Source organism: Taudactylus pleione, unplaced genomic scaffold (genome assembly GCF_031769625.1).
Source record: "Taudactylus pleione unplaced genomic scaffold, aTauple2 ptg000465l, whole genome shotgun sequence".
In the NCBI taxonomy this organism is placed as follows: Eukaryota; Metazoa; Chordata; class Amphibia; order Anura; family Myobatrachidae; genus Taudactylus; species Taudactylus pleione.
In genome coordinates this window covers 2,700,218-2,726,691 of record NW_028284867.1, presented here as the reverse complement: position 1 = coordinate 2,726,691, position 26,474 = coordinate 2,700,218, and the positions used below count along the sequence as shown (strand labels likewise).

At 47.6% G+C, this 26,474-nt stretch overlaps 1 protein-coding gene across 1 annotated transcript in view; it reads right to left on the bottom strand.

Annotated features, from left to right (window-relative positions):
• Positions 1-26,474, bottom strand: part of PTN (pleiotrophin) — a 109,856-nt gene that overhangs the window by 34,733 nt on the left and 48,649 nt on the right. Inside the window, exons 3-4 of the mRNA XM_088448766.1 lie at positions 6,476-6,649; positions 4,745-4,906 (exon numbers count right to left, since the gene is read on the bottom strand). Coding sequence (XP_088304892.1) covers positions 4,745-4,906; positions 6,476-6,649 — 336 coding nt within the window. The remainder of the gene's footprint in view (positions 1-4,744; positions 4,907-6,475; positions 6,650-26,474) is intronic.

Sequence of the window (26,474 nt, the reverse complement as noted above, 5' to 3'; positions counted from 1 at the left end):
AACTCACTAATACTAGTTGGTTGATTTTTTTGTCCTGCTTTTTGCAGCGAGGTTCGGGAAAATGAATGCTATGTATCCCCTGACTATAGAATGTACTTGTGGTTACATTCCAACATCACAAAATCAGACCATGAGTTGCAGCCTGTATGCGACTAGCACAGACTGACGGCAATTCTCTCTGTACAGCGCAGCATAATTGGGGGTGCTATGTACATAACAATAATTAGGGGGACATGTTCTGTGCATGAGAGCCGGCACATGTGCAGCGAAGCCAGATTTTGGTTTTCAAGGAAATAAAACTTTTGGTCATGTTCCCTTACTTTGGTGTATGTAAGACACATGTGGTGCACCAAAGAAGCCCTATTTCAGGATAAAAGTTACATTTGTAATTATTTAAGGGGTTAGCCCAATGGGGGGCACAGCAGTCCCCCTGCATCACAGATTTCCAGTACCCCAATTCAGCCGTGGCTATTTGGATAAAGAACAAAAACTACGGGGTATATTTACTAAGGTGAGGGTTTTTAGAATTGGAAATGTTGCCCATAGCAACCAATCAGATTCTAGCTATTATCTTCTAGAAGGCGCTAGATAAATGTTAAGTAGAATCTGATTGGTTGCTATGGGCAACATGTCCACTTTTTAAAACCTGCACTTTAGTAAATATACCCCTACATCCCTCAAGATGCATCAAGGAGTGTCTCATGAGAGGCGGATCCAGGAGGGGGGTGAAATGGGTGATTTCCCCCCCCCCCCCCCCCTAGCCTCTCCCCCGTTCTCCTCGAACACTTCCTCCATTCAATATAGTGGCACAGAAGACTACCAGTATGCACCACATGAGCCACAATCCCAAGGGGGGGGTGGGGCGCGCAGGCCCCCACTGTTGTGCCTAGGGGTCCCTGACCTCTAAATCCGCACATGAGTGAAGTTTAATTTTGTGTAGTACCATCGCTGACCACAATCCTGCAAAATGTTGCGCACAGAGCTTCAACAAACAGACCATAATAATAGAGTAGATGGGCCAGTGCTCTACTAAAAATCAGCATCAATTCACAAAATACATTTTGCTTTTAAATAACAACCACTGGAAAATCAGGCCAATCAGCAAGCATCGTTAAAGACATCACGTCTATAGGGGTCTATTTACTAAGCAGTGTTAGGAGACAGAGTGAAAAGTGATAAGGTACCAGCCAATCAGCTCCTAACTGCCATCTCACAGGCTGTGTTTGAAAAATGACAGTTGGGAGCTGATTGGCTGGCACCTTATCACTTTTCACTCTGTCTCCTAACACGGCTTAGTAACTAGGCCCCATAGTCTTATAAAAAGAACATACAGCCATTGTACTGGATTGTACTAATGAGAAATATCTGTGGGTGTCCTCTATGAGGTGACTAGAGACCTATGAAACCCATGAACTGTACTCGCCCTAATTCTAATTCATATTTGTAATTCCCCAGCCTCGCCCCATGCTGTACAAAGACATGATGGGGATGTGACTGCAATTCTGAAAAATGCGTTGCTAGGCCCCCTTGGATAACCAGGATGGTTGGGAAGTACGTTGTCAGTAGATGAGGCCTTTATCCTCAGTCAGATGATTACATATGCAGAGGATGCATGAGGGAGTTTGCGTAGAATAGGAGATTCGTTTGGAGATTGTGATAAAATCCTCTGTGGAAATGTTTTCATTAAAGCGACAGATTTTCTTGTGTTGAGAGCTCTGAGTGACTGACTGGGCAGCCATCCAATAAGAGCCTTTGACACAAGAGTTTTCAGACTGCTTAAACGTCAGAAAAAAAAAAACTGTTTACGGGCCCTTTTTATTTAAGGTGATTTCTCATTAACTTTTGCAAAATAACTATCGACTAAGTCTGTGGTTCCCAAATTCGGTCCTCAAGGCAGCCTAACGGTCCAGGTTTTCAGGATATCCATTCCTAAGCACAGGTGACTTAATTATGACCTCAGTCAGTTTGATTATACCAGCTATGCACAAGCATGGATATCCTCAAAACCTGGACTGTTAGGGTGCCTTGAGGACCAAGTTTGGAAACACCTTATTTTCTATCAGTGTCTACAGTTATCTTATAGCAGAGGTTCCCAAACTCTGCCGTTACATGTCCAGATTTTACAGATATCCATGCTTGAGCCCAGATGGTTAAATCAAATTGACTGAGGTGCTAATTAAGTCACATGTGCTCAAGCATAGATATTCTTAAAATCTGGACTGTAATAGTGGAGTGTGGGAACCTCTGTCTTATAGTAAACAGCAAACAATAATTATTTATTTGTTTATCAGTCCAAATAGGTAAAACCAATGGATCGTGAGTCCAGGACCTACTCGGGCTAAAATAAAGTTGAGTCTCCAGTAATACCTCTTTTCCACCACAAACCCAGGTCCGACCTGGGTTTTTGGACATGGTTCCAACCCTCGTCAGAATCAGGTCAGACCCATTTACACAGCACCATCGATCTGGGTTACTCCCAGGTCAGCCCTGTTCACACTGAACTCAGGTCTGCCCTGCTAAACCTGTGAGGTCATAAAAAGTGGGAGGTGACTGCTCCACAACCACCAATCAGCTCATTTTAGGCATGACCCAGGTCAGATAACCCGGGTTGCACCGTTTACACTGCACCATTACACGGGTCCATCCTGGGTCCAACCCTGGTAGCTACCTGGGTTGGATTGCTGGGTCACTTGACCTGGGTTATTTTTCAGGGACCCTTTTACACTGAGCTGCGACCCAGTTAGACCCAGCAATAACCCAGGTTTTTGCTCTGGTGTAAAAGGGGTATTAATGTATCATTCTGTAGCAGCTGCATTTCCTGGATTGTTTATAGTCCTATAAAGCTACTAAAATGTACTAGCAAGTGGCTACAATTAAATGTATGAGGCCCAAACATACAAATGTGCTAAGGCAGCATTCCTCTAGTCTAGAAGAGCCAGTGACGCCTAGTAATATTGTTTAGCTTGGTAACAGCCAATTGAGGCTGTCTGGCCTGTTCTTTCCCACGTCAAACTCCAATTTGTGTCACCTTCTCTGCAGGCGTTAAGCGGCATACACAGGTAAAGATTTTCTGTCCAACCAGCCAACTAGTTGATTGGTTGGAATGAAGATCTGGTAACGTATGGGAGTAACTGATGATCAGCAATTTGCTCCTAAATGCCAGAAAACAGATGAAAATGACGTCAGATAAGTTTGTTAAATGTTTGATCTAAACTATTTGTTCAAACAACATTTTTTTGTCCATTTTCCGGCGTTTGGGAGCAAATTGCTGATTGTCATTTGCTCTCATACCTTACCAGATTTTCAACTAGTTGGATGGTTGGACAGAAAATCTTTACCTGTGTACCCAGCTTAACTTTCCAGTATTCACACAGCAGCCGATGCACTTGTACTGCGGGCAGCTCTGTGATGATGTCTCAGGGAGCATTAAGAGCCGTTACTGTATGAATCTTTGTAATGGTTTTATTTCTGGTGTTGCAGCTTTTTATCCTTTAGTCTCAGGGGCCTGTCTGTCACTGGTTCCTGTGCTGCCAGCATGTACTCAGCATAATCCCTGTTGTCTGTAGCCTGGGATGCCAGGGAGATACTACAAGACCTAACAGAGCACGGCATGTCGCGGGATCCGTCTGCTGTTGCAGAGACACAGTTGATCCAAAAATCAGAATACAAAGGATCATCTGGAAATTCTACTGCCGGAATAGTGAAAACAGGACTGTGTACAAAGAGCATAAAACAAAAGAAATTTAAATATCTAAACAATGTCCATTTAAATCATCCTATTTCCTTATATTTCTATAATTCTATTAGGGGTATTCAATATGGGAGCGAAAACATCGTTTTTGCGTTAATACCGCACTTTTGACGTCATTATCGCAGGTTTTACTTTTACACCGTATTCAATTTCAAAGACTTATCGCAGGTTCGAAAAGTCTTTGATAAAAAACGGGGATAACTTTTCATCATTGAATAGGTGTCGAAAAAAAAGTGCAGAATTGGGGTTTAGGGGTGCAGGCTTAAAAAAAATAGCCTGCACCCCTGGGAATGACATTTAAAAAAGAACTGTGTCAAAAAAAGTTTTTTAAAAAAAATAGGGACACCGCAAAAAATTTATTTAAAAACTGAGGTGAAAAAAAAAAAAATGTGAAAAAATTGTTTAACAATAGGGAAATAGGTTCAGGGCTATTCTGAAAGTATGCGGCACGTGTTTTCTGGAATAGATTTATAGCGGCAGGTGCATAATTGCAGGGACTTAAAAATATGCTAGTACCCATTTTCATGTACCCCAAATTTGACAGGACCACTTAAAAAAACAAAAAAAATAACCTAAGTGCTCTTCTGCATCACTTCTTCAATATCGGGAAAAAACACCTGCTGCGGCTATTTAAATCCCCGACTTTCATTTAAAGGCTAAAAACGGGGGTACCCATAGTGATGCCCCATGTTTTTACAACTTTAGGGGGGTCCTACAATTTTTTTAAGGAAAATTTCGTGACTTTACACAAATCCAACTTCGGAGTCTCCCGTTTTCGTTCATTTCATATAGAATACGGGGATAAGCGGGCGCGCGCCCGATACTTTAACGCAGGTAAAAACTCCGATATGAAACGTAAACTTCGACAGCGAAGTTTACGTTTCATATTGAATTCCCCTCTATATTCTCAAACACATAGCGCCCTTCCTAAGCCCTGGCTGGCAGTGCCCCGGTTTGGCACTCAGGTTGGTCGTCTTAATGCCACAATCTCACCTTGAGGCTTTGATTTGGTGATCTTTCCGCAGGGCTTGGACAGGGTGACCGTTTTCTGGCACTCCGCGTTGTGCAGGGCCCTCTTTAAGCTGCCGTTCCGTGTCTTCACGCCTGTCTCCGGGTCACACTCTCCCCACTCCTGGAATTGGTACTTGCATTCGGCTGTTGGGAAGAAGAAGGGGAGAGCAGGTGAGGTTTGTACTAGGAAGTTAACAGGAAACAATAATACACACAGTGATCTCCGGCTGTCTACCTGCTATGTTTTAGCACTAGTCTGAGTTACAAAGAAAAGCCAATGTACTATTACTACTGAATATATTATTATTGCTCCTGCGCTGGTACAGAGCAAAGAAAGCTAGTGTTACCCACAGAAGCTATTTAGATATTAGTTTTCTTTTTCTCTGCCAAGTTTTCATGCATGTCAACTAATTCTATTTATGGTGCCGTACACACTGCACACTTACCTACTCTCCCAGGAGGTGCAGGAGACTCCCGATTTAACTTAGAGGGTGAAGCTGAATTGCAACATCGTAGTTACACTCCCCAGCTGTAATATGGCAGGAATCTCTGCACAGTATAGCGGCAGCGTGGGCACAATGCCACGATAGTGCCGCCACCCGCCCCCTCCCCACTGCCTCCTATTTAGCGCACAGCTGTGCCAACCTCATACTGCCTATGCGCACATAGTAGTTATCAATGGTTAGATCATCGAATGGTTTAAATTCCATGACTAGTAGCCACCGCATCACTTGATTTGATGATGGAAGCCCTGCAACCATTCGGTGCCGGACTTTCTATGCCCATCCCTATTTGCAAATCCATATTTATGGGGCGGAGCTAAAATTACGCAAATTCCCCACTGCCAACAACAGCGCCAGACCTTGCGTTTAGCCACGCTGCTGCTTATATGGGTACTATGGGGCCCGCATTTATCAATAACCACACACTTCACTGCGATCTGGGGGCGATATTCGCAACCATGATCGCATGGTTGTATGCTGTAATGACAATTGTATTAAATAGCACATGCAGGGACAGGGGCTGTGATTCTGGAAGGAGCCCCTCCCTGCGGTCTGCTCATAGTGACGTGACCAGGGGCGTTTCTAGAGAGGAGGGGGCCCGTGTGCGGTCTCCGACATGGGCCCCCTCCTCTCCGCCCGGCGGCCGGCAGCGCACTGAGCTGTGCGTGGCCAGCGCCGGAGTTATAGACTCTGGGCACTAGAGTGTGCCCAGAGTCTATAGTGTATACACAGGTCACCGGGAAAGTGGCCGCGGCGGCCATTTTTCCTGTACTGCGCATGCGCAAACGACGGCCATTTTCCAGTTGTTTTACAGCGCTGGACGCCCGCGCCGACGTGGGACTCCGGAGAGGTAAGTATTATAATGGGCGCAGGGTGTGCGGTGTGGGGCCCGTGTTCCCGCACACCCTGCACCCATTTTAGATACGCCCCTGGAAGTGACCCTTGTGCATGCGAGGTCTATACGCTACTGTCATCTCTTGTCGCATATGCTGCACTCGCAGAACCGGATACGTCATGAGATGCCACCAGTTCTGCAAACTGGGCAAAGTGGGTCATTTCATATCAGCCCCGAGCTGTTTGCACATACTGTATATATCTTCCACGTGGCATAATAATATTTACACCACAGTTGCCGATTTCTGGTCTGTCTCCCCTGAAAATGGACTTTAGGTACCGTTACTGTAAGGTCCCGGCGTCAGTGTCATCTCACCTCCAAACTGCTTCTTCCAGTTGCACGGGATTTTACACTTCTGGGTCTTCATGGTTTGTTTACACTCATTTCCTGAGCGGGTGCCTTCCCTGGTCCCAATTCCACAGTCCCCACTGGTGGGAACGCAAACACTCCACTGCCAGTCTCCACAGTCTGACTTCTTCACCTTCTTATCTGGAAATCAAAAAAAAGCTGAATAATAAAAATAATAAAACCATTAATATAAAAAATCCCAATATTTGGTTAGAATCTTGTTATCTTGTTAATGGAAAGTTCTGATAGTTATTGTATTCACTACCCAGCTGCTATACTCACTAGGCTCACAGCCGGTCTGATGTACTTCAAGATAAAGGGCCCGATTCAGACCCGATCGCTAAGCCGCGGACGCACGCTATGGGCGATTGTCGCCCGTCTGCGTATGCGTCACAGTGCGCGAGACAGTCACTTCGATTGGGAATCGTGCGCTCGTAGTACACAGACTGAGTGCTACTTTTGTGGGTGGTAACAGGGGAAGGTCCTGGAAAACGGGGAGTGGATGTGTGAATGCAGGCGGGTCTGAGCGTCAAAACGCCGTTCTTTGGGCGTGCATTATTAGCATGGCAGTGTCATTGTACACGTCACATGGTTGTATTTCAGCCTGCAGTGATCGCAGTGCTATCGGCGGGGTAGGGTCTACCTCAAGAGCTGCGTGCAGCTCCGATGGCTCTCGATGTTACTGATTAATCATACACTTCCTGGAGATGACGTGTGCTGCGAAGAAAAAGGGGGCGTCTTTATACTGGCGTGCGCTCACTCTGCCGTCGCTCTCTAAGACATAGAGGACGTCCTTAAGCCTGGCCGTGCGATCCCGGACTTTGCATACCTGGCCCCTGTCGGCTGCGAAAGTGCGCTGCTTTGCGTCCAGGTCATGAATCGCGCCCAAAGACTAACCACAATCATATTGACCTCAAAGTGACTGGAAGTGTCTAGTGTGTATATGAGCAGACCGGCTTTTCATGTGTTAGGTGATACTTTTATCTTGTAGCAAAATGGAACAAATAGCGTCTTTTGTTTTACATTAAAGTTGGTGAAGAAGGATAAAATAACGATGTGTTTGTGGTGGGTTATGTATGTAATTGTCACTGACGCTATGATTACCAGCCCTGTACTTATTATTATATGGATGTCAAACAATGGTTCTACATCACCATCCCAACCCTTTCCTTCAGCAGGAAATCACGATCAGCTTTGGGGGATACTTTGGCAGAAAAAGCCTGTATGGGATTAACCCACTCACTATTACAGAACTTTCTTCGGGCTGCACCCACTCTATAGAATGCCTTACCATGCACAATACGACTTTCCTCTAGTCTCCAATCCTTCAAGCGTTCCCTGAAAACTCACCTCTTCAGGCAAGCTTATCAGATTCCAGAACCGCCCACATAACCTTCATAGCTTCCATATCTAATTACATCCCCTTTCACAGTCCACACACAACCTCACACATCGTCTTTCTCCCACATCCTCATGACATTTGGCCGACATTCTGGTGTGAATGGATCATGCAGCCCACCAAGAAACTCTGCATTCTGTCTGGACCAAAATGCAATATATAGCACCTATCCTTGTGTATCAATGCCTTTTTCCCTATAGATTGTAAGCTTGCGAGCAGGGCCTTCCTACCTATATATCTGTCTGTTATTACCCAGTTTTGTTCTATGAATGTTCCAATTGTAAAGCGCAACGGAATATGCTGCGCTATATAAGAAACTGTTATTAAAATATAACAATATCGTTATCATTTAAATCGGGCATTTTTAGGTCCCTACAAACTCACTGATGACCATCGATGCGTGGCTACGTATGGACGATAGCGATATCATCCATCGGCCGTGCATGCAGGTCAACTTGCTCGATATCGAGCAAGTTACTATAGGGATGCGCGATCGTTGATCGCGGGTCGCTATAGTCATCGGTGAGTAGGTGGTGTGCTCGATATCGATCATCCAGCATACCAGGGAGGGTGCAGGACGATCGGCCAGCGATATCGTATCGCTAGCTGATCGCTACGTGTGTATGCACCATGAGGGTTCACCTTCAACAACTCAGCTGTGCCTAATCGTTAGGTTAGGTGAGGCTCAATTGTCCCAGGCAAAGGGAAAGAAGTCAGTCTACAGCACAAAACAGCAAGGAATCTACAAGTCTGCGGATCTCATGTATAAGTGGAAGTCTACCTGTGCTTGTAAAACTGTCTCGGCAGGGGCTGCTTAAGTGCAGTCTCAGTAGAGGCCCCCTCCTCTCTCACGGGTGGCGCAGGTGAGTAAGACTCTGGCGCTGTTCCCAGTGATTTCTCTGCTGCACATGAGCAAATCTTCGGGAATAGTAACAGACATGGCATTTTCCTGGTGATTTATGCAGCATGGAGTGGTGAGTATACTATAGGGACGGAATCGGTATGAGATGCCGCGCTCGGGATCCCGGCTGTTAGAATCCCAATGCTGGCATCCCGAAAGGGTTAACATACCGACACTTGTTGGTCGGTATGCTAACCCTCCCCCTCTCCCTACCCTAACCCCCCTCTTTGGTACCTAACCCTAATCTCCCCCCCCCTAGTGCCTAACCTTAACCCTCCCCTCTTAGTGCCTAACCCTAAACCTAACATACTTACCTTCGGTATCCCGGCGGTCGTGATGTTGGCGCCGGGCTTCTGCACCGCTAGTAGTAGTGTCTACATCCAGGCCGCCGGGATACCGAACGCATACCGTGTGGACACCCTGCACCTATTACAGATATGCCACAAAGTCCCAGCATACCTTGTCAGCTGAATGTGGGACTTATAGTGCCACCGCAGTGTGAGAAGCCCCGATAATTCATGTGCACTACTATGGTCTTTATAGATTGGAGATTTACACACACCATTAATTAACAATTAATGTACATTATATGTCACCCGGATGCTTTGTGTATTGTGCTCACTAGAATAAACAATGGACCTGATTCAGAGCTGCTCACTAGATGCGATCGCTCGCCCCCAGCGTATGCAATTTCGGCAAAGTGACGGCATGGCAGGCGCTCGCTCGGAAAGGCATAAGCATGCCCACTTTGTCTGGGCGAGCGATCACCTTGTGTATGCAGTATGCAGACGCCCATTAGCGTATGTAGAGACTCCCACTAGCGCACGTCATCTCCAGGAAGTGTATTAAAACAGTGGTACATCGAGGATCATCGGAAGGGCTCGCAGTGCTTGTGGTTGCCTTACCTTACCGCAAGCACTGCGAGGATTTCTGTGTGAAAACAGGTAGCTGACGTGTACTACGACGCTGCCTGTTAATTATGCACGCCTCTGAAACGGCGTTGAAACACTCGGGCACGCCTGCGTTCACACCTCCACTCCCCCGTTATTAGTGTCCTGCCCCTGTTACCACCCACAAACGGCCTCTCCTGTCACTCATTTCACTGGGCTGTCTTTGCTTGGCGAGCGATCAGATTCCGATCGCTCTGAGTAGTTTGCGCAGGCACAGTACGAAGCGTGCGCACGCGCGGTCGCTTAACATTGGCCACGTACGAGCAAGCGGCCGCTTGCAACCGGGTCTGAATGAGCTCCAATGTGTCTTAGGACCCTATTTACTACAATCCACATTTCAAATGCGGTTGTAGTGTGATATTTTCACCTACATTCGCATTGTGAATTTAGGAAATATCACAGGAATGTATGAAGATTCGCATGCAGGGACAGACTGTGTGAGAAATATATTTTGTGGCGACCATTTAGCTGCGGAATGTATTTTATGGCAGTCACTGGGATGCTTAATATACAGTATGGTAGTCACTGGGATCCTCTCTCTTTACGCTGTATGGCAGTTACTGGTATGCTGTCTGTGCAGTATGGCAGTCATGTGGAAACTCTGTGTGCTGCATGGCAGCCACTATGATGGTCTCTCTCTTGTTTGGCAGCCATGTGGAGATTGTCTCTATTCTATGGCAGCCATTGGGATGCTGTTTGTGCTGTATGGTGTCACTGGGATGCTATCTGTGTATTCTGGCAGTCCCTAAGATGCTCTCTGTACTGTATGGCAGTCATTGTGATGCTCTCTGTACTGTGTGGCAGTCATTGTGATGTTCTATCCTGTTTGGAGGTCAGGTGGATGCTGTCTTTGTTTTTATGGCAGTCATTAGGATGCTCTTTGCCCTGCATGGTGGTCACAGGGAAGCTGTCTGTACTGTGTAGTGGTCATTAGAATACTTTCTGTACTGTATGGTGGTCACGCGGATGCTGACTGTGTTGTATTGTGGCTAGTGCTTACTCTGTGTATTTGGTCCCACCCCACCTACATGAGGCCACTTTAAGTTTCCAATCTGACTATTATTGTGTATTACCTATCAGTCACAAGTCTGAGTACTTCCTATGGGATCATATAGAAAAATGTTTGTGGAAATTATACCCTTTTTACACCGGAGCTAAAACCCGGGTTTTTGAAGGGTTAACCCGGGCAGCTCCCTGGTGTAAAAGGGGAGAGAGTTGGATCGCCGGGTCGAGTGACCCGGCAATCCAACCCAGGTAACTAGCAGGGTTTAACACGGGCGTAGCCCGTGAAACCCTGTTGTGAGAACAGCGCACTCCGGGTCACTATGACCTGGAGTGCGCTGCTAGCCGGCCAATTGGTCCGGCTTCAGTGGCGCTTGGAGATGACGTCATCTCCAAGCGACCACTTTCACTCCGCAAAAGCCGGGTCTATGGTGTGGTGTGAGCGTCGCTGACTCGGGAATATCCTGAGTCGGCGCCGGCAAAATTCCGGGTCTGATCCGGATAGGAACTTTGTTCCAACTCCAGGTCAGACCCGGAATTTATGTGGAAAAGGGGTATTAGAGATCTCCAAGTCGGTTCTCCAGAACTCATAGTCCACCTGTATTTCGTGAATCCGGACAGATCTTATAAGGGTATACAATCGGGAAGCCGGCTGCCATGCGGCCAGCGGTATTTCATACCGATTCCCTTATAAGAGGATCCGGATAAATCAGAGTCGCGGTTCTGATCTTCCAATGGTCAGAATTCAGATTTTAAATCCGAATTTCGAGTTTTGGATTGCATTCCCCAATAGAGGCCTAAGGGCTTCTTTCCACTTTCTTTCCCTCGTTCTGCACTTAGAGGGATCCAATCGGATCCCTCCCAGTGTCCCTGCGGCGCGCCTGTCATACGACCCATGTGCAGAGGGGCTTCTGGGTTATAATCGTCCTTTGCGATAGAGATCGCAAAGGACGGCTCTTATTGGGAGAGCTGTGCTTTGTGCATTTCTAGGTACATACCAGCGTTGTTAAAGCCAGTATGTATCTGATAAGTGGCGGGATGTACCCAATCGGCAATGTGATTCTTAGTACATACCACTCTCTGTAACCCCAGTAACATTTGGGGACAGCGTTTCAGCGCTCCTCGGCTGCCTCTAGTAGCGCAGTAACGGTTGACCGGCACTTCCCCCAGCTAAGCAGCCAGGGTTGGCAAAAGAAATCTTGGAGCCCCCTCCAACCTCCACATTTACCATTACATGAACAAAAATTTGTGTGTGTGTATATATATATATATATATATATATATATATATGCATGTATGTGTGAGTGTATGTAATTATATATATATATATATATATATAAATAATATTAGGGATGTGCAGGCTCGGATAGGTTCTAATTTTCCCGCCAAGTTCGGATTTTTCCCGCCAAAAAACGAGTCTCAGAAAGAGGCAAAACGTCATCTTTCATGGACAAACATCATCATTCTTGGACAAAAGTCCATGGAAGATGATGTTTGTCCATGAAAGATGACGTTTTGCCTCTTTCTGAGACCTGTTTTTTGCCAGGAAAAATCAGAACTTGGCGGGAAAATTCTAACATATCCGAGCCTGTACATCCCTAATAATATAAATATATAGTACATACACTCACACACACATGCATATATATATATATATATATATATATATATACATATGACAAAATAAATGGAATGCACTCACCAGGGCTTCTCTTAGAAGAACATTTACATTTCAAGGCTTTATTCCATCATCAACGTTTCGGTCCACCAAGGGACCATTGTCAAGACAAGTACAAAAATGGAAAAAATATTTTTCCCATTTTAGAGGCTGAAGTGGAGCTGCAGGCCTGCAGCTTGAGGTTGCCAGTGCTGTACTGTCATTGTTCCCGGCCGGTGGCAATTACTTCCTGATCGGCTGCAGTGCAGTGCTCCGCTTAAGTTCCCCGGGCCACAGCGGAGGTGAAGGGCCGGCGGCCGGCGCAGCGTCATGCCTAATGACGTTGCACGTCATGACGTCATTGGTATGGGCACTATACCATAATGGACTTTACTGAGGTGAATATCCAGGGGGTGTTGGTGGGGGCTTAATCACTTTCTTTTTTTTATTTTGCATACTTGCGCCACATGTGCTGCCAGTTTATAAATAGTAGAGGCGACGGACCAATTTTGTGCCCCTGAAACTCGGGGGCCTGGGACGGGGTGGTGACATGGTCGCCATCTTAAGGATGGGCGAGTGCTAAGCCAAGGGAGGGGAAGTGGTACCGCCCAGCTGAATTGCGCATGGTCAGGATGTATTTTCCACCCCAATTAATAAGTGTAATAAGTTAAATATCAGTAGGGGGATGTAGACCGAGAATAAGCACTGCTTATCTCGCCACCCTTGATTATAAATTCTAATTTGATTAATACACTTGTCTGTAACCTTCAGTTGTTCATTTCATGCAGAGTGTGGGTGATAAGCTAAGGTGATGAAAAGAATGATGAAAAGAATAAAACCAATGGACGGCTTAAGGAGGACATTGTTTGGGGTGGAGCTATTGTTTTATAATAGCGCAGAGTAGTCATAGCCTATTATATTACTCCTGGAAGAGTATTTAAGGCACCTCTGTATATGACATAAAGCTCAAACATCCTCTGTTAAAATGCAATGTCTTTTTCATTATCTTTAATTAAACTTATTTAATATATTTATACAGTTGAGCGACTTCAGCACTAATTTAGCTGTGATAAATGCTTATTATTACTGTCACATTTGATTTTATACTGTTTGTGTGCATAGCAGAAGCGACTATGAATGTGATTAGTTTGCTTGTGGGGTCAGGTCCTCGGTCTTTGGAGAACCTCGCAATGTCCCCGGCGAGTGATTAGTAAAGCTTTACAGTAAGTAAAACCCTTTGGCATATCAGCACTGTTCATTAGGAAGGAGTAGGATATTGATCACTTGCCGGTTTGGAATAAATAATTGAAATTTGTCTTTTAAATCTCACGGGGAACTGTACGAGTGTAAAAATGTATACTGCCTTCTTGGTAATGGGTGGTCCCTTCTACATGAGGCCAAAGCAGTTTGCCTCTCTATCTCATGACCAGTTGCGGATTTTACTTAGAGGCTGCGAGACTGCAGCCCCCCAAGTAAAATCTGCCACCCGCAGCGACTGCCTAGCAGCGGCTGTGACGTCTCATTGGAAGCGCTCCCTGCTAATCACAGCCAACAGGCAGTCCCAGGGGGAGGTGCCAGCCCGGACTGCGATAGCAGAGAGGGCACTTCCCATGGGAAACCACTCCCCTGCTATTACGGCTGCCCTATCTGGCATTAGCTGCAGCCCCTAGAAGCCAGCCTGTTTGCTTGCAGTGCCTGACTTAAGTCACGCCCCCTTATTTGGGCTCCGCCCCTCAATGCCACCAGACCTAAGCTCCACCTCCCAGTGACATCATCTGTCAATCACCGGGATGGCAGGGAGGAGAGGGCTGGATAAATTGCAGCCCATGACATGCAGACCCCCCGCCCAGCCAGACAGGTAAGGAGCCGCCGCTGCTCAAGACCATTAGTTAGTAAAGTTTTATACAGGTTTTTCGTATTAACCGTTGAGCCTCACAATTTACATTATGCATACCTCCCAACATTAGTGAATATAAAAGTGGGACATATAGCGCTCCGAAGGCATGTGCCACCTAAAAAGGGGGCAGGACCAAGCGGGGGAGGCACGCACCCCCGTTTCGTCGCTCTGGGGGCATTGCCAGCACACCAGGAGATGCTGGGCTGCTCCCAGACACTCAGCCTGCACAGTATAGATGCTATGCAGAGCAGCAGTGTTTGCTCTCCCCAAATTCCCCCCCCCACACACACAGACACCATGGGACACTGCGGCCCTTGGGTGGGATGGCGGGACAGTCCCAGAGATACGGCACTGTCCCGCCCAAAGTGGGACAGTTGGGAGGTATAAATTATGTCAAATAGTAGTGCCCCCACAGTTCATATTATGCTAAATAGTACTGCCCACAGTTCATATTATGCCACATAGTACTGCCCACAGTTCATATTATGCCACATAGTACTGCCCACAGTTCATATTATGCCACATAGTACTGCCCACAGTTCATATTATGCCACATAGTACTGCCCACAGTTCATATTATGCCATATAGTACTGCCCACAGTTCATATTATGCCATATAGTACTGCCCACAGTTCATATTATGTCACATAGTACTGCCCACAGTTCATATTATGTCACATAGTACTGCCCACAGTTCATATTATGTCACATAGTACTGCCCACAGTTCATATTATGCCACATAGTACTGCCCACAGTTCATATTATGCCACATAGTACTGCCCACAGTTCATATTATGCCACATAGTACTGCCCACAGTTCATATTATGTCACATAGTACTGCCCACAGTTCATATTATGCCAAATAGTACTGCCCACAGTTCATATTATGCCACATAGTACTGCCCACAGTTCATATTATGCCACATAGTACTGCCCACAGTTCATATTATGCCACATAGTACTGCCCACAGTTCATATTATGTCACATAGTACTGCCCACAGTTCATATTATGCCATATAGTACTGCCCACAGTTCATATTATGCTATATAGTACTGCCCACAGTTCATATTATGCCACATAGTACTGCCCACAGTTCATATTATGCCACATAGTACTGCCCACAGTTCATATTATGCTAAACAATAGTGTCCATAGTTAATTTTATGCCAAACAGTGCTGCCCACAGTTCATATCAGGGAAAGTAGGCGTGTCCACAGTTAATTTTATGCCGAAAGTACAGCCTCCATTCATATTAGCCAAATAGTAGTGCCCATGATTTATATTGTGCCAAACAATAGCGTCCACAGTTCTCATTATGGCAAATAGTACTGTCCACAGTTCGTATCATAACTATTGCCCCCATTGTTGTTATGCTAAACAGTACTGCCCACAATCCACAGAATTGCAGATTTTGTTCTGCGACATTGCTTGCAATGCCCTGGACCCCGCAGTCTGATTGACAGGTTGCGCCCATTTGTGGGCGGTGACAAAGAACGTTTTACAAAATGAGGACACGTCAGCCCTGTTTTGTAAGCGTGCCAAGGCTAGGGTCTGCATCTACTTACGCATATATACTAGCCCATGTAGTGTGATCACGTTGGATATCCAGAGTAACCTAATGTCCGGTGGTCAAGTGAGTGATCAGATGTTGCGTCCTCGGACACAATGGCGGATGACGGAAGCCGGCAGGAGGCGTCTTTTTTACACAAGATGCCTGCTGTGGCATTTGCATAATTCCGCACAGCCGCTGCGTACAAAGGCGTAACAACAGCTGTGGGAATAGCGCCCATCTCTGAAATAGGAGCAATATGTGTAGGGGGTATATTTACTGAGAGTTTTTAGAAGTGGAGATGTTGCCCATAGCAACCAATCAGATTCTAGCTATTATCAATATCTTCTAGAAGGTGGTAGATAAATGTTAAGTAGAATCTGATTGTGCAACATCTCTACTTCTAAAAACTCTCATGTTAGTAAATATACCCCGCAGTGTTTAAACGATCTAGAATTTATATTGGGAAGCGAAAGAGATTTTGCTCATGTGGTAATCATAACTTAGGGCCTGATTCAGAAGCGGACGCTCTGACCAGAGCGCTCGCTCTGAATCAGGGCCCTCCTACCTAAAATTGGAGCGGCCTCTTGGACGCTCGCATAGCTGTGGGTTACCACCCACAGCTTATGCGAGCGTCCATGATGATGGTCGCAATGGTCAAGACCATCGCGACCATCGGGCTTGCGACGAGACCCTGCGGTAGGGTCTCGCTGCCGCAAGCCCTGGAGTGATTTTGGCTCTATCAGAGCCAAAATCACTCCCACTGACACTCCCACTGACATTCCCATGGGAACGCCTCCGTCTGGCAGCCACTCCCCCGGCACGCCCACCAAAGGGGGCGTGCTGTCACTCACCATCGACAGCACGCCCCCTTTGGTGCGAGACCCCGAGCGACAGCTTCGCTGTCGCTATGCGGGTCTCGCGCATGCGCACGACGGAGCTCCCTCCGTCATGCGCATTAGGGCACCATCGACCCGCTTGCGAGCGTCCTACGCTCGCGAGCGGGTCTGAATTAGGCCCTTACAGTGTGACTGAAGGATTGGTACACTGTCGTACACACACATACTGTATATAAGGGTCAGTGAGTATAGATTTGAGTTCATGTAGCGATTGCCATGTTTGGGTTATTATAATTATATATTATTATGGGATGCAGTCAGGAAGCCGTCGGTCAAAATGCTGACCTCCAGCCACCCGACTGTCTAATCCCAGCATGGGTCTAATAACAGGCGTTAAAATCCTGGCGCCTGTCATTTTACATACGCCGGGAGACCGACGCCCGGCATACTGAACAAAGTTAAGCCGTGCGGTGGGCGCGGACAACCGCTGAGGGGGGGGGTTAGGTTAGAGGCTCCCAGGGGGACTTAGGGTTAGGCACCCTTCCCACGAGGGTAAGGGTTAGACTAGGGTAAGGGGGGTTAGGGTTAGGCACCCTCGGGGGGAGGTTAGGGTTAGGCACCCCCCTGGAGACTTCGGTTTTGGCTGCAGGGAATGGGGGGTTAGGTTTAGGCACCCCTAAGGGAGGGTTAGGAAGGGGGGGTAGGGTTAGTAATAGTTAAAATACTTACCTGACGGGATCTTCACTGCCGGTCTTCCGGCGTCGGGATTTTACTTCATACCGATCCCATTATTATATTATTATTTAGTGGATTTGCTAAGAAATATGTTTCTTTTTTTGCCTAGGTGTATGGGTCTGGATTTAAAAAGTATCCGAGCTTGTACTGTAGCTACCCTGCTGGGAATGTTGTATTGTATAGTCGCAGGTCCACATACAGAAGAACATATAGAGCTTTTGTTACACCTAAGAATGTTATTAATAGTTATATAGTCTCATCAGTTATTATGTGTTATTTGTTTTAACTTATCTAATGCGCACAGAGGATAATGAGGCTGATTCAGCTGCAGACACAAAGCCGATATTTCCGCAGATCGAGCGATTGTTTACCATTGCGCTACGCGTATAAGCCACATTGCACATGTGCCGCGATTGGTTTTGCGATTACGTATGCACAGAGGATTCACTCGCAAAGTGAGTGACAGGTAGTCAGCGTTTGGGGAAGGTAACGGGGGGGTGGGGCAGTAAGGAAAACGCAGGTGTGTCTGACCATTTAAACGCCGTTACATTGGCGTGCATACATAATAAGCCACTGTGATCTCCTGCGCAGAAAGAGAGCTCTGTGCATGTAGGGAGAGCCGCTGTACCTGAGACTGGTCACACCTTCCGCAAGGGCCGCATTGCTGGTCGATGTGCATTAATGTTACCGATATTTACGCAGGTACGCGACGTCGGCCGCAGATGAGTAGGCGGTGATGGGCGTCCCCATGCTCGGGTAAGCTGTAAACCTATTAGCATAATTTCGCAGCTGCGGTCCGTAAAAAGTTGCAGCTGCGATCACATTAGTGTCCTCTGCTGAGCCAGGAACTTTGAACACATTTATCTCAGCCCTATTCCCACTTACATGTATCTCAGCCCTATTCCCACATACATGTATCTCAACTCTATTTCCACATACATGTATCTCAGCCCTATTCCCACATACATGTATCTCAACTCTATTTCCACATACATGTACCTCAGCCCTATTCCCACATACATGTACCTCACACCTATTCCCACATACATGTATCTCAGACCTATTCCCACATACATGTATCTCAGCCCTATTCCCACATACATGTATCTCAGCCCTATTCCCACATGCATGTATCTCAGCCCTATTCCCACATGCATGTATCTCAGCCCTATTCCCACAAGCATGTATCTCACACCTATTCCCACATACATGTATCTCACTACTATTCCCACATACATGTATCTCACTACTATTCCCACATACATGTATCTCACTACTATTCCCACTTGCATGTATCTCAGCCCTATTCCCACATACATGTATCTCACTACTATTCCCACATACATGTATCTCAGCCCTATTCCCACATACATGTATCTCAGCCCTATTCCCACATACATGTATCTCAGCCCTATTCCCACAAACATGTATCTCACTACTATTCCCACATACATGTATCTCAGCCCTATTCCCACATACATGTATCTCAGCCCTATTCCCACGTACATTTATCTCACTCCTATTCCCACATACATGTATCTCACTCCTATTCCCACATACATGTATGTGTTAATAGTATTGAGATACATGTATCTCAGCCCTATTCCCACATACATGTATCCACTACTATTCCCACATACATGTATCTCAGCCCTATTCCCGCATACATGTATCTTAGCCCTATTCCCACATACATGTATCTCAGCCCTATTCCCGCATACATGTATCTCAGCCCTATTCCCGCATACATGTATCTCAGCCCTATTCCCGCATACATGTATCTCAGCCCTATGACCACATACATGTATCTCAGCACTATTCCCGCATACATGTATCTCAGCCCTATTCAGGGGCGTTTTAAGAGAGGAGGGGGTCCGTGTGCAGCCTCCGTTTGGGCCCCCTCCTCTCTGCCGGCGGCTTAGCTGCACTGAGCGCAGTAGATTCTGGCTTCATGCCAGAATCTACAGCGCATGCGCAGGTCTCCAGGAAAATGGCGACCGCGATTACTTTCCCGGGGACATCTTCTCTGCGCATGCGCAGATCACTGGGAAAATGGCCACCGCCATTTTCCAAGTGAGTGTTTGCTGCTCTACAGCGCCAGTCCGGCGCTACGGAGCAGCACTTCGGGAATCGGCGGAGAGGTAATTATAATTACCAATGGGTGCAGGGTGTGCCCCGCACACCCTGCACCCATTATACATACACCCCTGGCTCTATTCCCACAGGCATGTATCTCAGGCCTATTCCCACTTACATTTATCTCAGCCCTATTCCCACATACATGTATCTCAGCCCTATTCCCACATACATGTATCTCAGCCCTATTCCCACATACATGTATCTCAGCCCTATTCCTACAGACATGTATCTCAGCTCTAAACCCACATACATGTATCTCAGCCCTATTCCCACATACATGTATTTCAAGCCTATTCCCACTTACATGTATCTCAGCCCTATACCCACATACATGATTCGCAGCCCTATTCCCACATACATGTATCTCAGCCCTATTCCCACATGCATGTATCTCAGCCCTATTCCCACATACATGTATCTCAGCCCTATTCCCACGTACATATATATCCACTACTATTCCCACATACATGTATCTCAGCCTATTCCCGCATACATGTATCTCAGCCCTATTCCCACATACATGTATCTCAGCCCTATTTCCACATACATGTTTCTCAGCCCTATTCCTACATACATGTATCTCAGCCCTGTTCCCACATACATGTATCTCAGCCCTATTCCCACATACATGTATCTCAGCCCTATTCCCACATACAGTTCATGTATCTCAGCCCTATTCCCACATACATGTATCTCAGCCCTATTCCCACATACTTGTATCTCAGCCCTATTCCCACATACATGTATCTCAGCCCTATTCCTACACACATGTATCTCAGCCCTATTCCCACATACATGTATCTCAGCCCTATTCCCACATACATGTATATCAGCCCTATTCCCACATACATGTCTCTCAGCCCTGTTCCCACATACATGTATCTCAGCCCTGTTCCCACATACATGTATCTCAGCCCTATTCCCACATACATGTATCTCAGCCCTATTCCCACATACATGTATCTCAGCCCTATTCCCACATACAGTTCATGTATCTCAGCCCTTTCTACTTCAGGGTCCATAGGGGGTCCACAGGGTTGACCTTGGGGTATAGGTTGGGAACCAAATCCGGGCACCACGCAGTTAAAGCTTTTAGCTCCCAGGATGCACTTGGGTCCACTCTCCCTATAACCCCGCCCCCCAGCCAGAGGCACCTCAGTTTAAGTTGGTGCCCGGCCGGAGTCGGGTCACCGTTAGTGCAGTGGGGAGCTGATTAAGCTTAAAATTTATTTAAAAGAAGAAAAAAAAAGAGTTTTATTATTTTTTTACTACTCTTCAGAGCGGCAGCGTCAGACTGTCCAATGGACGTCTAAGCTGCCGCTCCTACACCCCGCCGGCGCTGCGACGCCAGTACAGATCTGGGGATCGCAGCGGGACCCCAGAGTCTGTACTAGCCGGACTCTGGAGGAATCCCTAGGCTGCTGCCGGATCGACGGGGACAGGTAAGTCGCGTGGTCACCGCTTGCGGTGATCCACGTGTGAATATGCAGCCTTATGCCTCCGGTCTCTGGGGACAGACCGGAGGCGCTAGCGGTGGCGGCGGGCCCCCCCTCCATGGAGGCATACCCCGCTTGTCCACTAGCCCACCAGGGATTATAGCGGCAGCGGGAGCCAGCATCCCGGGGGGTTAATTGCTAGCCAGGGGAGGAAGCCTTCCCTGTCTAGCGGCTCCTCCCCTCAGCTCAGCGCGCCTTTCAACACGCAGTCTGGCGTCGCTGAGCTGCTTCCTAAGCGGGCCACGCTTCTTCTGAGGTCTCCAGCGGCCATTATCTCTCGGTGGTGCTGCAGAACTCCTAGGATGACAGTGAGCCCAGTCCCCCTGCGTACCTGGCCATTGTGGGTGAGTGTACACAGCGCTATAGCCTTCCCAGACACTGAATCTGGGCAGTTCAATGTAGCGGCATTGTGCAGTATATTATATGTCATGCAAATGTATGTTTATATGTTTTTCTGCATTGTATGTGACTTATGCTAGTGCTGACTGTCTGCTTTTCTCACCTGTCAGTGTATATCTATCCCTTTTCTTTATCTGCCCTAATACAGGTGTACCTAGGGTGGTTCTGAGACCTCACATATATATACTTGTTAATATTTGTGAGGTTTGTCACATACTGTTGCGTGCTGCACGTTGCCATATTTTAGATGGAACTGTGTGTTGCATACGCTGATAATGGGTCCCTGCAGCTAATCTTAGCGTCAGTCAGGACCGGTATGGCGCTGCTTAATATTTCCGTCAAGATAGTCAAATATATCTGACCAGGAGATTGCGCACGATACTGCACCAATTATTGCTATCCTGCAAGCCATGTGCTGCAGGTATTAGTGCGGAGGATTTGACTCAGAAAGGTTTTGTATACGGCGCCATCTGGTGCCGGGCCCCTTGCACGACCCCTTTGGGCGGTTTATTTCTCAGGATCCTCTCCTTTGAGGATCGCCGGGCGGGCTCCATTGTCGTAACTCGCTTGTGGTTACTTCACCATACTGCCCTTTTCAACTCGGGGTATCTCGCAATTACTTGCACTTTACCCCTGTGTCACAGACTATCGCTCCCTGCCGGGGTTTTTCACAGTACATGAATTACCTCCGGTACCGCATCGGTCTGTCATTCCCCTTGCAGGGATTACCACAACGGCCACCCTGGTGGATGTCGTTTTCTACGAAATACTAAATGGCGTGATATATGCCCTGTGGTTACTTCCCAGTGGCTCTGCCGTAAACTGGAGGGTGTATTCGGCTCTTTCCCCCTCACATGGGGGGAGCCGATTTCAAGTTTTATTATTCCTGCTTTGGGGCTGGTAGCCGGGTTCATTCTGGATATATAGAATGTCGATCCTGCACCTGTATCATACATTCCTCGTTTCTGCCCAGCGGGTGGATCTCATGGCGGGAGTCTGGCTGTCGCCAGATACGAGGGGTCACAAAGGCCTCCTGTTTCCCATTCCCTGAGGGTCCTCACAAGTAATAGAAATCTCCTTCTGGGGTGGATTTGTATGTTAATCGTCGGGTTACAGGGATTAATATGCCTCCCATCCCGGCCTGGACGGATTTTACGGATCCGTAGGTGGTAACTTTACCTGAAATCAATGTACTCGTTTTCAGGGTCTGTTGCCCGTCCTACCATGGCCATCGCATGGTTGGTTAATACTGTTGCATGCTGGGCTGATGCATTTGTAACGTTTTTCCCCTTCAACACGTCTGGGATTCAAATGTCTTTTGCCGCTCACATAAAATATGCAATTGTCATATGTGGGATTACCTACATTGGATGCCGGTCTTCTAACTTTCAGGGTTTCGGCTGCGTCTGTATCCGCCGCAATACCCTATGGCTGCATTATGGGAAAGCAGAGGTGCAGTCTCCTACCATGGGGAAGATCTTGTTTGGTCCGGCCTTGACGAGATTGTTGCATCATTGGCAGTATCACTAATGGAGAGATGCCGTCTTTAGCTACTCCCACTACATTCGGACTAACTCTGTTGAGTCTTTTTGTACTCAGGGTCAGCCTAAAGGCCTGTTTTTTCCTAGGCTGTTGGCCGCCACGGGGGCCACCATATCTAGTACCGAGCTGTCCAGGACTTCTGGACGGCCCTGCTTCTACGCCGGAGGATAAGCCTTCAGCCTGACAGGGCAGGTCTACATCTGGGGGATTCCAGAGTGAGATACTGATTCTCAACGGCCTCTCATTGCTCAGGCGGCCTCCTCACAGGCGTTGTTACACGGGCCCTTCTTCCGATCAGGGCTTTACAAACCCAGAAAGCTATACAGCCTTTGCGGTAAGCAGAGCTATTTCGGCCAGCTGGTTGTTCTTTTTTTTTCTTTCTGGGGCAGTGTCTGACTGGTTCTTCATTTGCCTATACTCTGTCTCAAATCCCTGAATCAGATTCCAAGGGTGCCTGGACTCAGGTGGAATCCTCCTTGCTCCATCATCCGACGTTTGGAGCCTGGGGACTTTATGGTATATCTGAGTATTCAGGATACGTACCTACGGGTACATACAGAGCCCTCTCATCAGCAGGGGTTCAGGTTTGCTGTGCCACAGCAAAACTTGCAAGTTTCGGGCTCTGCCTTTTGGGGCTGTCCTTAACTCCACCGGGGTTTACCAGCTTTACGGATTTTCTGACGGTCCACCTGTTCAGTGTATCCGAATGCTCCTTTCTCTGGACGTCATCCTGCTTTTAGCAGGATCACCGAGGTCCTTTACCGCCGGGTCAGGATAACCGTGGCTTTTTCTCGGCACAGATAATTAGTCACCGGAGAAAAGTCCTCCCTGCATCCCTCACAGAGTATTCTTCATCTGGGAGCACTGCTGGATTCTCAGGAATCTGGGAATTTTTCTGGCGTAAGACAAGCTCTCCGCTCTTCAACTTGGAGTGTGCGGATGTCTACGCGGTCGACATATGTCATTACTCTTGGTGATGCGCGGTCTCCCAGAGTGTCTACCTTTTGGGAGGGGGGAATGTGATCAGTCCCATTCCAGGCCTTGCCATAATTGACTCTTCTCCAGATGGATCGAGTTTTTTCCATCGGATCGCTGTTCGGACGATGATGCTCTCTCCGGAGGCGAGTCGGTCTCTGTCCGGGTGGCTATGGCCATCTCGTCCAGGGTATTCTTTGCTGCAGACAGTGTCTGGTCCGCATTCATTTCGGGGTAGCTGGACGTCTGTCGCTTCCGCCCTGCCACTTGTTGGAACTTTCGGCTGTCTTGGGCCTTCACTCTGGCCTAACCCTTATGTCACGGTAAACCTGCATAGGTTCAGTCCAACAGTGTCACAACAGTGGCTTCCATCTAGGCAACACTGGTAGTTCGGTGCCAATGACAGGAATGTCATACATTCTCACATAGTCCAAGGGTCGTCTCCTGGCCAACTCTGCAGTGTTCATTCCGGGAGCTCTCCATTGGGAAGCGGGCTTCCTCAGCCGTCACGACGTGCATCCCGGGGACTAGTCTCTTCTCCAAGAGAGGTTTCAACTCCTGGTGAGCAGAGGGGGCCTCCCTGAGGTGATTGGTCCTCATGGCCTTCTGACTCTATCACACACTACCGGTGTTACAGTCCAGCTCTAGGAGTACTGAAGCTACCTTCAGTGACTCTGTCAGTGAAGTGGTCCTTCCACTTTGTGTACCTGTGTCCTCCGGTCTCCCTTCTTCCTTGAGGTCTTCGGAAGTTTAATTCGAGACGGAGGGGTTTTCCTTCTGGGGGCTCCAGTTCATCCCAGACGTCACTGGTACTAGGATTTTCGGAGTCTTCTCATCGATGCTCCGTTCCTACTGCTTCACTATCTGGACCTGTTGTTTCAGGGTCCTTGTTTTTCCCTGGACCTGGATCGTTTGTCTATGACTGCGCCCCTGCTGTGGTCCTAGGGCTTCCCTGGCTCTGTCTTCATTGAGATGTTTAGAGCAGACAGGCCAGACTTTGCTGGGATCTGCCACAGACTGTGGCATACGCAATTCTTACGGTATCGTACCTGTCGATATGATCCTCCGGTGTCCAGGATTTCCAGATATTCTGGCATTCCTGCCGGCTGGCTTGGGTTTCACCCTCGGCCTGGCCTTCCTGACAGTGCGGATCTCTACACTGTCGGTATGGTTAAGATATGGAATTGCTCCACTCTGGTATCCAGTTCATCCTTTGGTGTGTTTTCTGACCTCTGCCTCCATTTGTCCTCCCTAGGGACTCCTTGGGAGTTAGTAGTGGTTCTTCGTTCCCTCCGGGGACAGTCGATGGAACCGCTGGTTGTGATAGCCATTACATGGTCTATTGCTTAGGCTCTCTCTTTCTCTCAGGGTGTTTATATTAACCAGGAGAGTGTCTGACTTGGGAGCGTTCTCATGTGGCTCCCTCTTCTGGAGGGCATCATGTCAGGGTGTGAGTTGCTCTAGCCCTGTGTTTCTTCTTAATGTGGTTTTTAGGTTCCATTTTATTCTGGAACTTATGGTACAGCCATTCAGCCCCCAGTCCTCTCGGCTGGTGTGGCCTCATTGACTGTGGTCCGGCCTCTTTGGATTTATGTGATCCGTTCAAGCTTCTTACGGAAATCGGACTCCTTATTGGTGGTCTGAGATTTCTAGTTTTCACAGGAAAGGATGGCCGGCCTATAACTAAATGTTGGCTGGATGGCCTCGTATGTCTTCCTCAGGGGCTTACCCAGGGGTAGGCCTTTCTGTTGTTGATGCTTGTTTTTTTCTCGGGCAATGTAACCCTTGTGGGCGGCTCGCTGTGGCGCCTCGGCTGTTTTGCCTTACCAGGTGGCCACGTGGTCTTCTGTCCACACCTTTTTAAGGTTCTAGGCATTGGTTTCCTTTGCCTCTCAGGATGCTTCCTTTTTGGCGACGGATTCTCTTCTCAGCACAGGAGCGTCCCCACCCTTGGTTGAACTGCTTTGGGACATCCCCAAGGTCAACCCTGTGGACCCCCTATGGACCCTGAAGTAGAAAACAAGAGATATATTAAGAACTTACCTTTGTTATCTCTGTTTCTACGAAGTCCATAGGGTCCACAGGGTGCCCGCCCTGATGCACCTGGCTTCATATGGGCTGTGTTACTGGTCACCGGTTTCCCGTCTCCTTTTCAGTGAGTATGGTTCTAGAGTGTTCCAGTTTTCTCTCTCTTTTTCTCTCCTCCTCCAGCCTTTGGCTACTTACAAACTGAGGTGCCTCTGGCTGGGGGGCGGGGTTATAGGGAGAGTGGACCCAAGTGCATCCTGGGAGCTAAAAGCTTTAACTGCGTGGTGCCCGGATTTGGTTCCCAACCTATACCCCAAGGTCAACCCTGTGGACCCTATGGACTTCGTAGAAACAGAGATAACAAAGGTAAGTTCTTACCATATCTCTTGTTATTCCCACATACATGTATCTCAGCCCTATTCCCACATACATGTATCTCAGCCCTATTCCCACA